General features: G+C 40.2%; 1 protein-coding gene across 1 annotated transcript in view; it reads right to left on the reverse strand.

Annotated features, from left to right (window-relative positions):
* TXNDC11 (thioredoxin domain containing 11) overlaps positions 1-13596 on the reverse strand; it is a 158342-nt gene that overhangs the window by 80874 nt on the left and 63872 nt on the right. Inside the window, exon 6 of the mRNA XM_082262319.1 lies at positions 2086-2198. Within this exon, the coding sequence (XP_082118445.1) occupies positions 2086-2198 (113 nt within the window). The remainder of the gene's footprint in view (positions 1-2085; positions 2199-13596) is intronic.

Genomic DNA, 13596 nt, shown 5'->3' on the forward strand with positions numbered 1-13596 from the left:
TTCTGGCAGTGGTGCTTCCCACCCCCGTCCCCTCGCTGGGAGAACGCAATGTCCCAGCAGCAGGAATTCCCGTCAACACTGAAAACATAGTTGCAGGAAAAAAATTAGCACAGTCTATGGCCTGTAAAGCCTAGTAAACAGGACCAGAAAATCAGATGAAACATACCGCTTTTGAAACAATCGTACGATAATTATCTGAAGGGACAAACATAAAATTTTCTCGTACGATACTACATCGTATTATTTTCATTTAAACAGTACAGTTTTTGTCCAAAAATACAATACAAATTCATTACATCACTTCCGAAGTTGTACGAGAATTTTCATAAATTTAGTAACTTCTTAATTTTCTATATGTGATTAGCATGAAAAAAACAAACAAAAAAAATTATTATTTGTCCCATATTCTCATTGTGTGTAAGAGGCTTAAGGCCAGCTTAAGAGAAATTCACCCTATCCAATTGTCCTGATCATCGATATTCCCATAAATGGGAGGGTAAATCCAAAATTTTGAGCAGTCACTAGAACAAGAAGAGTGGGGAACTCTTCAGATAGGGACACTTGGTCCCAGGATAAATGTAGAAGGAGGGTATTTTTAGATATACCTAAATGTGAATCTCAAGGCACAGAATTGTATAATTTCTTAAGTGCAAAAAAAAAAAAAAAATCACTGCTCTGTACTGTAAAATTCATAATTTTCTTAAATTTGGATACTAGAGCTGTACTTCCCCCTGCAACTCTAATACAAGGAATCCTAGTGTTGTTTATCTGTGGGGGGCCTTGCATTTTGTGAACACCTTATAGGATACACGGTGTACCTTGAATGACTCGGGGGGTTAGTCATTCACAGAGCAACATGTATTCTATAAGGTATGCACAAAATACAAGGCCTTCTTCAGATGGTCAAAGGAAGGTGTAGGTAGATGTATGTAGATTATATATAACAAATCTTGGTTGCAATCAATGACCCGCATTTGTGGGAGTATTTTGTTCCATAGAAAATGTTGATTCTTAAAGGAAAGTAAAGGTTTTCTAACAAATCTGTTGGGCTGTACTCATTTATGCTGAGCACTGTAATATAAATATAAATATATATATATATATATATATATATATATATATATATATATATATATATATATATATATATATATATATATATACATACATACATACATACACACACACACACACACACACACTACATGCACTATATATAGGAGAACACAGTAAAGAGTAAAGAGAAAATTAACCTTCTTCAAAAATCACACCACGGAAAATCAGGGATGTCACATGGAAACAGATATTTTCTATTAATACATACTGTACAGTACATTATAGTGAGGCATACTGCTGCACAAACCTAGAACAGCAAGAGGATGAATATCTGACCCACTTAAACCATAAAGTAGACAAGACAACTAATTTTAACACATCCTGCATTTAGAATCATGGTAATCCAATGCAAAGTGTAAAAGCAAATTTAATATGACCAAAATTCATCTGATTGCAGGAGCATAAAATTGGGAAAATAAAGCACTGTACTTTCAGTATAAAATAATAGTCATGACAACTCCCAATACACCAGCTTTTGTTAGTTCTGTAAACAAAATCACCCACAGCTTCATTGTGGTACAAAAAAATAATAGTTTGGTCAGGAGAAGGTGCACGGTTTGTCATAATCAGAATATAACTTACTTTGATTAAAGTTTAAATGTATTTTTATTAGAAAATTGTTGAGTACACCTTGAGACAATTATCAGGCAATGTCGACAGCCTCAGAAATAGAAGCAAAGGCTAGAGAACTGAGCCACAAACAATGTTAAGGGGTAGAAGAGATTTGCTGATGCATATGCACTGGTCCATATCTGGCTGTAGAACTCAAGGCAAATAGATGTTTAGGACTGTTGAACAATTGCAGTTTACATGCATCGTAACAAAACACTCCACATATACTGTAGTCTGCATCAACAAGTGAGCAAAAAAAGAGGCTGCATAGGAAAGAATAACGGGCTAGGCACCTAAATACTTTTTTATACGTTACAGGGAAACACAAGAAAATGTTATTTCATACTGAGCACTTACTAAAGAAGTATTAAGGTTTCTGTGCAAAAATACACTTCCAGGTTTGGCGAGGGATATTTCCTTTGCAAGGTTTCCATCAGTGATCACCCCATAACGAATGGTTTCAATGTAATCTAAAAAAAAAAAAAAAAAAAAAGGATGCATCACATAGGTTACTTTTGTATGACAGTTTACGGCATGGCATGACAACTTTTCCCAACAGTGATTTGCTGCTCTGTCAGACTAGAAACTGTACTCTGGGATATCACTAAACGTGACTAAAGCCAGCAGCTATACATGGATTGAAATGCAGCCAGTTCAGCAGGGACTGCTGAATTTTGATCCATGTATGGGCAGACTGGTTGTACAGAAGTCGGTCTATTGATCAACTTCTGTACAACCAGCCTTTTGGATTTTCACTGCTCGAATGCCATTGGTGCTGGTCAGTGTGTTCTGACAGAGAAGTCTCCTCGCTGTCAGAATACAATACCTCAGCAAAGAGGACTATCCCCAATGAGTGCGTGGATGGGGGAATCGGGTCACTTTTTTCATTCAAACCACTATTTGAAGTAAAAAAAGGTTATCTATGGGATGCTTAAGTCAGAGTGCAATCCACTGAGTCAGTGGATACTGTCTTGCCATCATTGGGTCAACGATAGTCATTCAAAACATTTTAGCAAATAGTGCTGCGATTGTGTATACATGTACTGTAACTAAAAACTAATAATAATATATATTTTCATTCATTACTAGATGATCATAGAACAAAAAAAAAAATTAGGATTAAAATCACAGGGGGGCTGGGTCCTGAAGTATTGTGAAAAACTAGAAACTAGTCCAATCCATATCACGTGACCTCATCAATTGTGCCTCACACATGTGCATAATGGTGGCCATACACAGAACTATATTATATATGATCATATTGTTAAAAGATCTATTAATCAGAATTTCAAAAAGATCATTTGATGCACCATACACTTAGCGATTATATTCAATGATCTACTTTAATATCATATTTCCCATTTAGACAGATCAGAAGCTATTGATAGTGTTCCTCGAAAAATGATAAATGGTATACTGTAGTATGTGTCTTTTCAATAATTCATAGACCCAATGATATTATTCGATTCTGTGCAGAATCGTCCAGATTGTTACATGTATGGTAACACTTTTATTGTTATTTTTTCAAAATAAACGCTCTTTTTTTGTTTATAGCGCAAAAAGTAAAAATCGCATAGGTGATCAAATACCACCAAAAGAAAGCTCTGTTTGGGTACGGCATCGCACGACCGCGCAATTGTTAAAGTCGCACAGCGCCGAATTGCAAAAAGTGGCCTGGACGTAAGACAGCAAAATCCTCCAGTGGTAAAGTGGTTAAAAATTCTTAGATGCGATGACTATTCATTTCCTTTTTTAGGTTTTCTTTCTGCTCTCATCATCATCTGGTGATTAAGCAAGCAAGTCAGTTTTTCACAGCACAAGCTCTCCAGCAGAATGTATCAGTTTACATGGATGGAGACAAACCACTTAACACTGACAGGGTTGATTAAAATGGTCAGCTTTTATTTATTCATGAAAAACCTTTATTCCAAAAGGAAAAAAAAAAAAAACGGTTTACTCTAACTGCTTATAAAGTGTGAGCTGCTGTTTGGCTTTAATTTGTTTGTAGTTACAAGTCTGCAAATATATTTAACACTTCCCTCCCCGCAGACTGACAATGCGGTTGTCTGCTGTGCCGCCACGTCTCATTGCAGCAGAGTTGTGTCCCACTAATACAGGAGGTGTAACTCGCCAGATCACCATGTGAAAACAGAGAGGAAAATCCAAGAAAAGAGAACTAATGCAGCCACCAAATCTAATGATTGGTAAGCTGCAAAAAAATGACATTTTTGTTTCTGGGTTTAATACCACTTTAACAATCCATGCATTGTGAACAACATGCTAAAATACTGTGCATACCAAAGTTGGTGTGATGTTCATGTCTTCACCCTCTGATCTAAAATAAACACAATGTCTTGATTTTCACAATTAACCACTTAAGCCCCGGAAGATTTTACCCCCTTCCTGACCAGGGGGGTTTTTTGCGATTTTTTACTGCGTGACTTTAACAGACAATTGCGCGGTCGTGCGACGATGTACCTAAACTAAACTTGACTACTTTTTGCACTATAAACAAAAAAAGAGCGTAAATTTTGCAAAAATAACAATATTTTTCAAATTTTTTTATATGAAATTCCCCCCCCCCAAAAAAATGTAAAAATCTAAATTTTTTAACATTTTTGGCCAATTTGTTTTCTGCTACATATGTTTGGTAAAAAAAAATTGCAAAAAGCGTATTTGGATTGGTTTGCGCAAAAGTTATTGCATTTACTAAGGGAAAGATTTCTGTCATTTTTGGAGTTTTTTTTTTTAATGCGTAATGGCGGCGATCTGCGATTTTTTTGCGGCACTGCGACATTGCGGCGGACAGATCGGACCCTTGACTGACATTTTTGACACTTTTGGGGTTACCAGTGACATTACTGCAGTAATCAGTGCTATACATATGCACTGTTACTGCAAAATGACACTGGCAGGGAAGGGGTTAACTTTATTGGGGAGGGAGGGGTTAAGTGTGTCCCTAGGGGCGTGCTTTTTACTGTGATTGGCTGTGGCTACTAGTGTAGGAACAGTGATCAACGGTCCTACATAGTAGAACCGTTTGATCACTGTTTCTACACAGGGGAGAATGACAGGCGGCTTGTTTACATCAGCCACCTGACTTTCTCCCTCTCTACCGACGATCGGCGAGTGACCGGCGGACATCGGGTCCGCCGGTCACACGCACTGACTTCCCTGTGAACGAGCCGAGGCGGGCGCGCGCCTCCGCGGGCGCGCGCTCGCCCGCTATAGGCTCACAAGGAAGTGACAGGCAAGTGACGTAGATCTAAGTCACTCTGCCTGGCCGAGGGCTGACCGCCGCAGTAAATAGTCGTGCGGCGGTCGGCAACCGGTTAAAGTGTATAAACCCTTACCCAGTAAAATATATATATTAGTGATCGACCGATGTAGTTTTTTTTTATGCCGATACTGATATTTGGGTCATTGGATATCGGTCGATATTTTCGGACATGTAAAAAAACATTTTTTTTCTAAAAAAGGTACTCCTTGTGGAGGGATCTGGGGGTCTAAAAGAACCCAAACCCCTCCTCGGCACTGAAAAGCATTCAAAACACCAAGTTTGGCTGTTTTGAATGCTGTCAGTTTTTTTAATTCAGCGCTGAGTTTTTTTACATGGAGACCGGCGCATGCGCACTTGCGGCAGGGATACCGACTTTCACAGGGACACATCTTCATGCTACACTGGGTCTTCTCTTCGGCGAAAGCAGTGGAGGTAGGATGCCAGGGTGTCGGTTGTCATTACAGGTCAGCCGACCGTCGGCTATGGACACCGGTACCGAAGTGATGCCTCTAGCTGCAGGCATCACCCCTGGACATGCACTTTCCCTAAATATCGGCAATATCGGTAACCTTAGGGGCCGATTCCGATGTATCGGGGAAAGTGCATATCGGCCCCCGATATATTGGTGTTGCCGATAATCGGTCGATCTCTAATATATATATTAAAACGATAGATAGATGTTACTATGCTATACAGAAGTATAATTACAAGCATTTCAGAAGTGTCAAAGGCTTTTATTGACAATTACATTAAGTTTATGCAAAAAGTCAATATTTGCAGTGTTAACCCCTTCTTCTTTAAGACCTCTGTAATTCGCCCTGGCATGCTGTCAATCAACTTCTGGGCCACATCCTGACCGATGGCAGCTCATTCTAGCATAATCAATACTTGTCAGAATTTGTGGGGGGGTTTTTTGTTCACCCACCTCTTGAGGATTGACCACAAGTTCTCAATGGGATTAAGGTATGGGGAGTTTCCTGGCCATGGACCCAAAATTTTGATGTCTTGTTCCCCCCATAGTTATCACTTTTGCCTTATGGAAAGTGCTCCATCGTGCCGGAAAAAATAGAATTTTTGTAAGAACTTACCATGAAAAATTATTTTCTCTGAGTCCTCTGACAGACGCAGCCACTTCATAGTTTCCTCACAAATGGGTAATGCGCCACCTACGGGAGTAGACTAGGCAGTGAAACTATTTAGAAAAACTTTTCACTAGACACACCCTTAGGGGCTGTCCCCTCAGACATTACCCCAGACACATCCAGCTTACTAATCAATTTTGTAGCAAGCAGTGAAGGAAAAAGACAACCAACCCTAAAATAGAGGGATGGGGGCTGCGTCTGTCAGAGGACTCAGAGAAAATAATTTTACGGTAAGTTCTTACAAAAATTCTTTTTTCTCTTATGTCCTCTGACAGACGCAGCCACTTCATAGTTTCCTCAAAAATGGGATGTCCCAAAGCAGTGTAGGCATGAGGGGTGGGAAGAAACGCAACCAACTAAACGGTAACAATCCATCAAGGCCAGAAAAAAACCTAGCCAATAGGGCAACATAAGCTCAACCAACAGGAGCTAACCCCAAAAATGAAAATTCACCCAAGGAAGAGAAAACCAAGTTTCTTCAGCAAACAGCAGCCTGCAAAACCTTGCAGCCAAAAGGACGCATCCGAGGATGCCATTAAATCAATCTTGTAGAATTCCGTAAAAGTGTGTACGAACGACCAGATCACCGCCTTACACACCTGAGCCACAGAAGCCTGATGGTGAAAAGCCCAAGAAAATAAAAAACTGAGACCAGAGTCCCAGCAGGGTAACCTAGGTCCTACTCCTAGCACTAGGCAGCAAGAAACTGATTAGTAAACTGGATGTGTCTGGGGTAATGTTTGAGGGGACAGCCCCTAAGGGTGTGTCTAGTGAAAAGTTTTTTTAAATAGTTTCACTGCCTAGTCTACTCCTGTAGGTGGCACATTACCCATTTGTGAGGAAACTATGAAGTGGCTGCATCTGTCAGAGGACGTAAGAGAAAGCATTGTTTGGCACCAAACTGTTCTTGGATGGTTGTGAGAAGTTGCTCTTAGAGGGTGTTTTTGTACCATTCTTTATTCATGGCTATGTGCCATGCTGCAGCTCCGTTTCAGGGTCTTGGCAATCTTCTTATAGCCTGGCCATCTTTATGTAGAGCAACAATTGAAGCATGAATGCAAACATGTACTGTGACATACTGAAGCAGAGCATGATCACCTCCCTTCGGAGACTGGGCCACAGGGCAGTGTTCCAACATAATAACAACCCCAAACACACCTCCAAGACGACCACTGCCTTGCTAAAGAAGCTGAGGGTAAAGGTGATGGACTGGCCAAGCATGTTTCCAGACCTAAACCCTATTAAACATCTGTGGGGCATCCTCAAACGGAAGGTGGAGGAGCGCAAGGTCTCTAACATCCACCAGCTCCGTGATGTCGTCATGGAGGAGTGGAAGAGGACTCCAGTGGCAACCTGTGAAGCTCTGGTGAACTCCATGAGCAAGAGGGTTAAGGCAGTGCTGGAAAATATTGGTGGCCACACAAAATATTGACACTTTGGGCTCAATTTGGACATTTTACCTTAGGGGTGTACTCAATTTTGTTGCCAGCGGTTTAGACATCAATTGCTGTGTGTTGAGTTATTTTGATGGGACAGCAAGTGTACACTCAGTACTTTACATTGTAGCAAAAAATCATACATACATATACACATTGATATATATATATATATATATATATCAGACACACAAAAAATTAAAGGAACACTTTGAAGACACATCAGATCTCAATGTAGAGAAATATCATGCTGGATATCTAGATCAATATGGACTGTTTAATGTGTTAGGAAAGAAAGGATGCCACATTTAATGGAAATGAAAATTATCAACCTACAGAGGGCTGAATTCAAGGAAAATCAAAGTGCAAAAATTATGCCACAGGCTAGTCCATTTTGCTGAAATTTCGTTGCAGCAACTCAAAATGGTACTCAGTAGTTTGTATGGCCACCACGTGCTTGAATGCATGCCTGACAATGTCAGGGCATGCTCCTAATGAGACGCCGGGATTTTTGGAGGAACCCAGTACCGACTGAACCAGCGTAGGGTCTGACAATGTGTCCAAGGAGTTCATCCCAATACCTAATGGCAGTCAGGGTGCCATTGTCTAGCCTGTAGAGGTCTGCGCATCCCTCCATGGATATGCCTCCCCAGACCCATACTGACCCACCACCAAACTGGTCATGGTGAATGATGGAACAGGCAGCATAACATTTTCACATCGGTCACATGTGCTCAGGGTGAACCTGCTCTAATCTGTGAAAAGCACAGGGCACCAGTGGGGGACCTGCCAATTCTGGTGTTCAATAGCAAATGCCAGTCGAGCTCCACAGTGCCAGACAGGGATTACAGGGCCCACTAAAGGACGTCAGGCCCTCCAGCCACCCTCATGAAGTCGGTTTCTGATTGTTTGGTTAGAGACATTCACACCAGTGACTGGCTGGAGGTAATTTTGTAGGGCTCTGGCAGTACTCATCCTGTTCCTCCTTGCACAAAGAAGCAGATACCAGTCCTGCTGATGGGTTAAGGACCTTTCTCTACGGCCCTGTCCAGCTCTCCTAGAGTAACTGCCCGTCTCCTAGAATCTCCTCCGTGCTCTTGCGACGGTGCTTGGAGACACAGCAAACCTTCTGGCAATGGCATGTATTGATGTGCCATCCTGGAGGAGTTGGACTGCCTGTGCAACCTTTATAGAGTCCAGGTATTGCCTCATGCTACCAGTATGACACTGACCCTAGCTAAATGCAGAACTATTGAAAAACAGCCAGAAAAGATGAGTGGGTAAAAAAGTCAGCGGTCTTTACATGTAAAACCATTCCTGTTTTGGAGGTCGTCTCATTGTTGCCCCACCTAGTACACCTGTTAATTTAATAACACCAAAAGCAGCTAAAACTGATTAACAACCCCCTCTACTACCAACTGACCAAATTAATATCCCAGGAGATTGACTTGATTCTACACTTGGATGGGAAAGTGTTCCTTCAATTTTTTTAAACAGTATATATATATATATATATATATATATATATATATATATATATAAACACACACACACACACATATACACACACACACACACACACACTAGGGAAAATTATTATTTGATCCCTGCAGATTTTGTAAGTTTGCCCACTTACAAAGAAATGAAGGGTCTAGAATGGTTATAGGTGTATTTTAAATAGAGGGACTATCAACCAAAAATCTAGAAAAAACATGATACAAATGTTATAAATGGAGTCGCAGTTTTGAGTAAAATAAGCATTTGATCCCCTACCAACCAAGAATAGTTCTGGCTTCTACAGACTGGCTACAGTATGTGCTCATGTGGTACACAAATTAGTCCAGTCAATTTAAGAAGGTGCTCCTAAAGACAGCTCGTTATGTGAATAAAAGACACCTGTCCACAGAATCTCTTTCTTCCATTCAAACCTCACCATCATAGGAAAGACCAAAGAGCTGTCAAAGAACGTCATCATCAGCAAGACGCTCGGTGAGAAGGTGACAACTGTTGAAGTGATTATTCGCAATTGGAAGAAATACAAAATTACTACGAATCCCCCTCGGTCTGGAGCTCCATACAAGATTTTGCCTCATAGGGTAAGGATGATCATGAGAAAAGTGAGGGCTCAGCTCAGAACTACAAGGGAAGAGCTTGAGAGCAATCTCAAGGCAGTTGGGACTACAGTCACCAAACAAACCATTGGTAACATGCCGCCATGGTATGAAACCCTGCAGCCCCCGCAAGGTCCCCCTCCTCAAGAAGGCACATGTACAGGCCCGTCTTAAGTTTGCCAATGAACACCTAAATGATTCAGAGAAGGATTTGGAGAAAATGCTGCGGTCAGATCAGACAAAAATTTAGCTCTTTGGCATTAACATAGAAACATAGAATGTGTCGGCAGATAAGAACCATTTGGCCCATCTAGTCTGCCCAATATATCTGAATCCTATGAATAGTCCCTGGCCCTATCTTATATGAAGGATAGCCTTATGCCTATCCCATGCATGCTTAAACTCCTTCACTGTATTTGCAGCTACCACTTCTGCAGGAAGGTTATTCCATGCATCCACTACTCTCTCAGTAAAGTAATACTTCCTCATATTACTTTTAAACCTTTGCCCCTCTAGTTTAAAACGGTGTCCTCTTGTGGTAGTTTTTCTTCTTTTAAATATGCTCTCCTCCTTTACCGAGTTGATTCCCTTTATGTATTTAAAAGTTTCTATCATATCCCCTCTGTCTCTTCTTTCTTCCAAGCTATACATGTTAAGGTCCTTTAACCTTTCCTGGTAAGTTTTTTCCTGCAATCCATGTACTAGTTGAGTAGCTCTTCTCTGAACTCTCTCTAGAGTATCTATATCCTTCTGGAGATATGGCCTCCAGTACTGCGCACAATACTACAAGTGAGGTCTCACCAGTGTTCTGTACAGCGGCATAAGCACTTCTCTCTTTCTACTGCTTATACCTCTCCCTATACATCCAAGCATTCTGCTGGCATTTCGTGCTGCTCTATTACATTGTCTTCCCACCTTTAAGTCTTCTGAAATAATTACTCCTAAATCCCTTTCCTCAGATACTGAGGTCAGGACTGTGTCAAATATTCTATATTCTGCCCTTGGGTTTTTACGCCCCAGGTGCATTATCTTGCACTTATCCACGTTAAATTTCAGTTGCCAGAGTTCTGACCATTCTTCTAGTTTTCCTAAATCATTTTCCATTTGGCGTTTCCCTCCAGGAACATAAACCCTGTTACATATCTTTGTGTCATCAGCAAAAAGACAAACCTTACCATCGGGGCCTTTTGAAATATCACTTAAGATATTAAACAAAATTGGTCCCAGTACAGATCCCTGAGGTACCCCACTGGTAACATGACCTTGTTCTGAATGTTCTCCATTGACTACAACCCTCTGTTGTCTGTCACTCAGCCACTGCCTAATCCACTCAACAATATGGAAGTCCATGCTCAATGACTGCAGTTTATGGATAAGTCTTCTATGTGGGACAGTGTCAAAAGCCTTACTAAAATCTAGATATGCAATGTCTACTGCACCTCCACCGTCTATTATTTTAGTCACCCAGTCAAAAAAATCTATAAGATTTGTTTGACATGATCTCCCTGAAGTAAACCCATGTTTTTCATCTTGCAATCCATGGGATTTAAGATGTTCCACAATCCTATCCTTTAATAGGGTTTCCAATAATTTGCCTACTATTGATGTCAGACTCACTGGTCTATAGTTGCTCGATTCCTCCCTACTACCTTTCTTGTGAATGGGCACGACATTTGCCAATTACCAATCTTCCGGGATGACTCCTGTTACTAATGATTGGTTAAATAAATCTGTTAATGGTTTTGCCAGCTCACCACTAAGCTCTTTTAATAATTTTGGGTGTATCTCATCAGGACCCCGTGACTTATTGGTCTTCACTTTAGACAGCAATCTTAGAACGTCTTCCTCTGTAAAGACACATGCATCAAACGATTCATTAGTCATCCTTTCAAGTGGAGGTCCTTCTCCTTTTTCTTCTGTAAAAACTGAACAGAAGTATTTATTAAGGCAGTCGGCTAGCCCTTTATTCTCTTCTACATACCTTCCGTCCTTTGTTTTTAATTTAGTTATTCCTTGTTTTAATTTCCTTTTTTCATTTATATATCTGAAGAATGTCTTATCCCCCTTTTTCATAGACTGAGCTAGTTTTTCTTCTGCCTGCGCTTTAGAAGTTCTTATAACTTGCTTGGCCTCTTTCTGCCTAATCTTGTAGATTTCCTTATCTTCATTGCTCTGGGTTTTTTTATAATTACAAAATGCTAGCTTTTTATTTTTAATGATTTGGGCCACTTCTGCTGAGTACCACAGTGGTCTCTTCCTTTTTTTGCTTTTACTGACAAGTCTAATGCAATTTTCTGTTGCCTTCAATAATGCACCTTTTAAGTAGTCCCATTTCTCCTGGACTCCATGTAATCCGTTCCAGTCTGATAAGGACTCATTTATGACTAATTTCATTTTTGAAAAGTCTGTTTTTCTAAAATCTAAAACTTTTGTTTTTGTGTGGTGTGACTCTTTCACAGTTCTTATATTAAACCACACTGACTGGTGATCACTAGATCCCAAGGTTTCGCCTACAATGACATCATATACCGAATCCCCATTTGTGAATACCAAATCCAAAATGGCCTCCCTCCGGGTTGGCTCCTCAACCACTTGTTGCAGAGACAACCCCAGTAGGGAATTTAGAATATCTGTACTCCTGGTAGAACTTGCTATTTTGGTTTTCCAGTTTATATCTGGAAGATTGAAATCTCTCATAATGATAACTTCTCCTTTCATTGTCATTTTAGCTATTTCTTCAACTAGTAGATCATCTAGTTCTTTAACTTGACCAGGTGGTCTATATATCACACCTACACGAGATACTGCATGATTAGCAAACTGCAACGTAACCCAAACTGACTCTATGTTGGCCTCACCAACTTGTATTAGGTTAGATTTAATGCTATCTTTCACATACAGGGCCACTCCTCCTCCTTTCTTGCCTTCTCTGTCTCTTCTGTATAAAGCAGGGCTTGACAAATTTTCCTGAAATCTAGGAGCCAGCTAAAAAAGTTAGGAGCCAGTTTTTTTTTTTTTAAACTAACAACCAAGCTTTATTTAATAAAACGGATACTAAATTTACACATTAATACGACTAGAACCCCACTCTCCTCTAGCACAATTGGATGAAAACAGACTGTCTGTCTCTTTCCATCCGATGCCATCTGATCCGATCCATCCGTCTGCTTTTGGTGGACAGGATCAGATGGCGGCAGATTACTGCTCCATAGAGGAGAATCAAGGGTCCGATCAGGTCTGCCTGAAAAACTGACAGGCGGACCTGATCAGACAGCCTGTGTGAAAGGGGCCTTCGGCTGTGGCATGGCGACGAGAAAAAAAAAAAAGGAGATAGATAGAGATATATATATATATATATATATATATATATATATATAGATATATATATATATATATATATAGATATATATTTATATAGATATATATATATATATATATATATATATATAGATATATATTTATATAGATATATATTTATATATATATTTTTTTTTAATAATTGGAAAAAAAAGAATTTTTTTTTATTTTTTTAATAATTAAAAAAAAAGAAAAAAATATATATTTTTTTTTTACATTTAAAAAATAAATTAAATAATAATAACCACACTCCCTGTCAAAGGTAACTAACTGGACAGGGAGATGGTAATGAATGAATTGAGAACAAAAAGGCAGTGGAAACAGTCATTACTCCCGGCCTCCACAAGAGGGCGCCAGTTCCCCATTGGAAGCCTGTCATCTCAAGTAGGCCGAAAAGCCGGGGCCTCGATTTTCGGATGGCCCGGAAGTCCGTGCACTCCGTGCGCGGAAGTCCGGGCAAAAATGACAGGACACCTTCTGCAGGGCACCCCCAGGCGCCAGGTCGCTAATTCTAGTCGCAAATGCGACCTGGCGCCCGGGGA

The sequence above is a fragment of the Pelophylax lessonae genome, assembly GCF_965119305.1.
Source record: "Pelophylax lessonae genome assembly, chromosome: 6".
Classification (NCBI taxonomy): domain Eukaryota; kingdom Metazoa; phylum Chordata; class Amphibia; order Anura; family Ranidae; genus Pelophylax; species Pelophylax lessonae.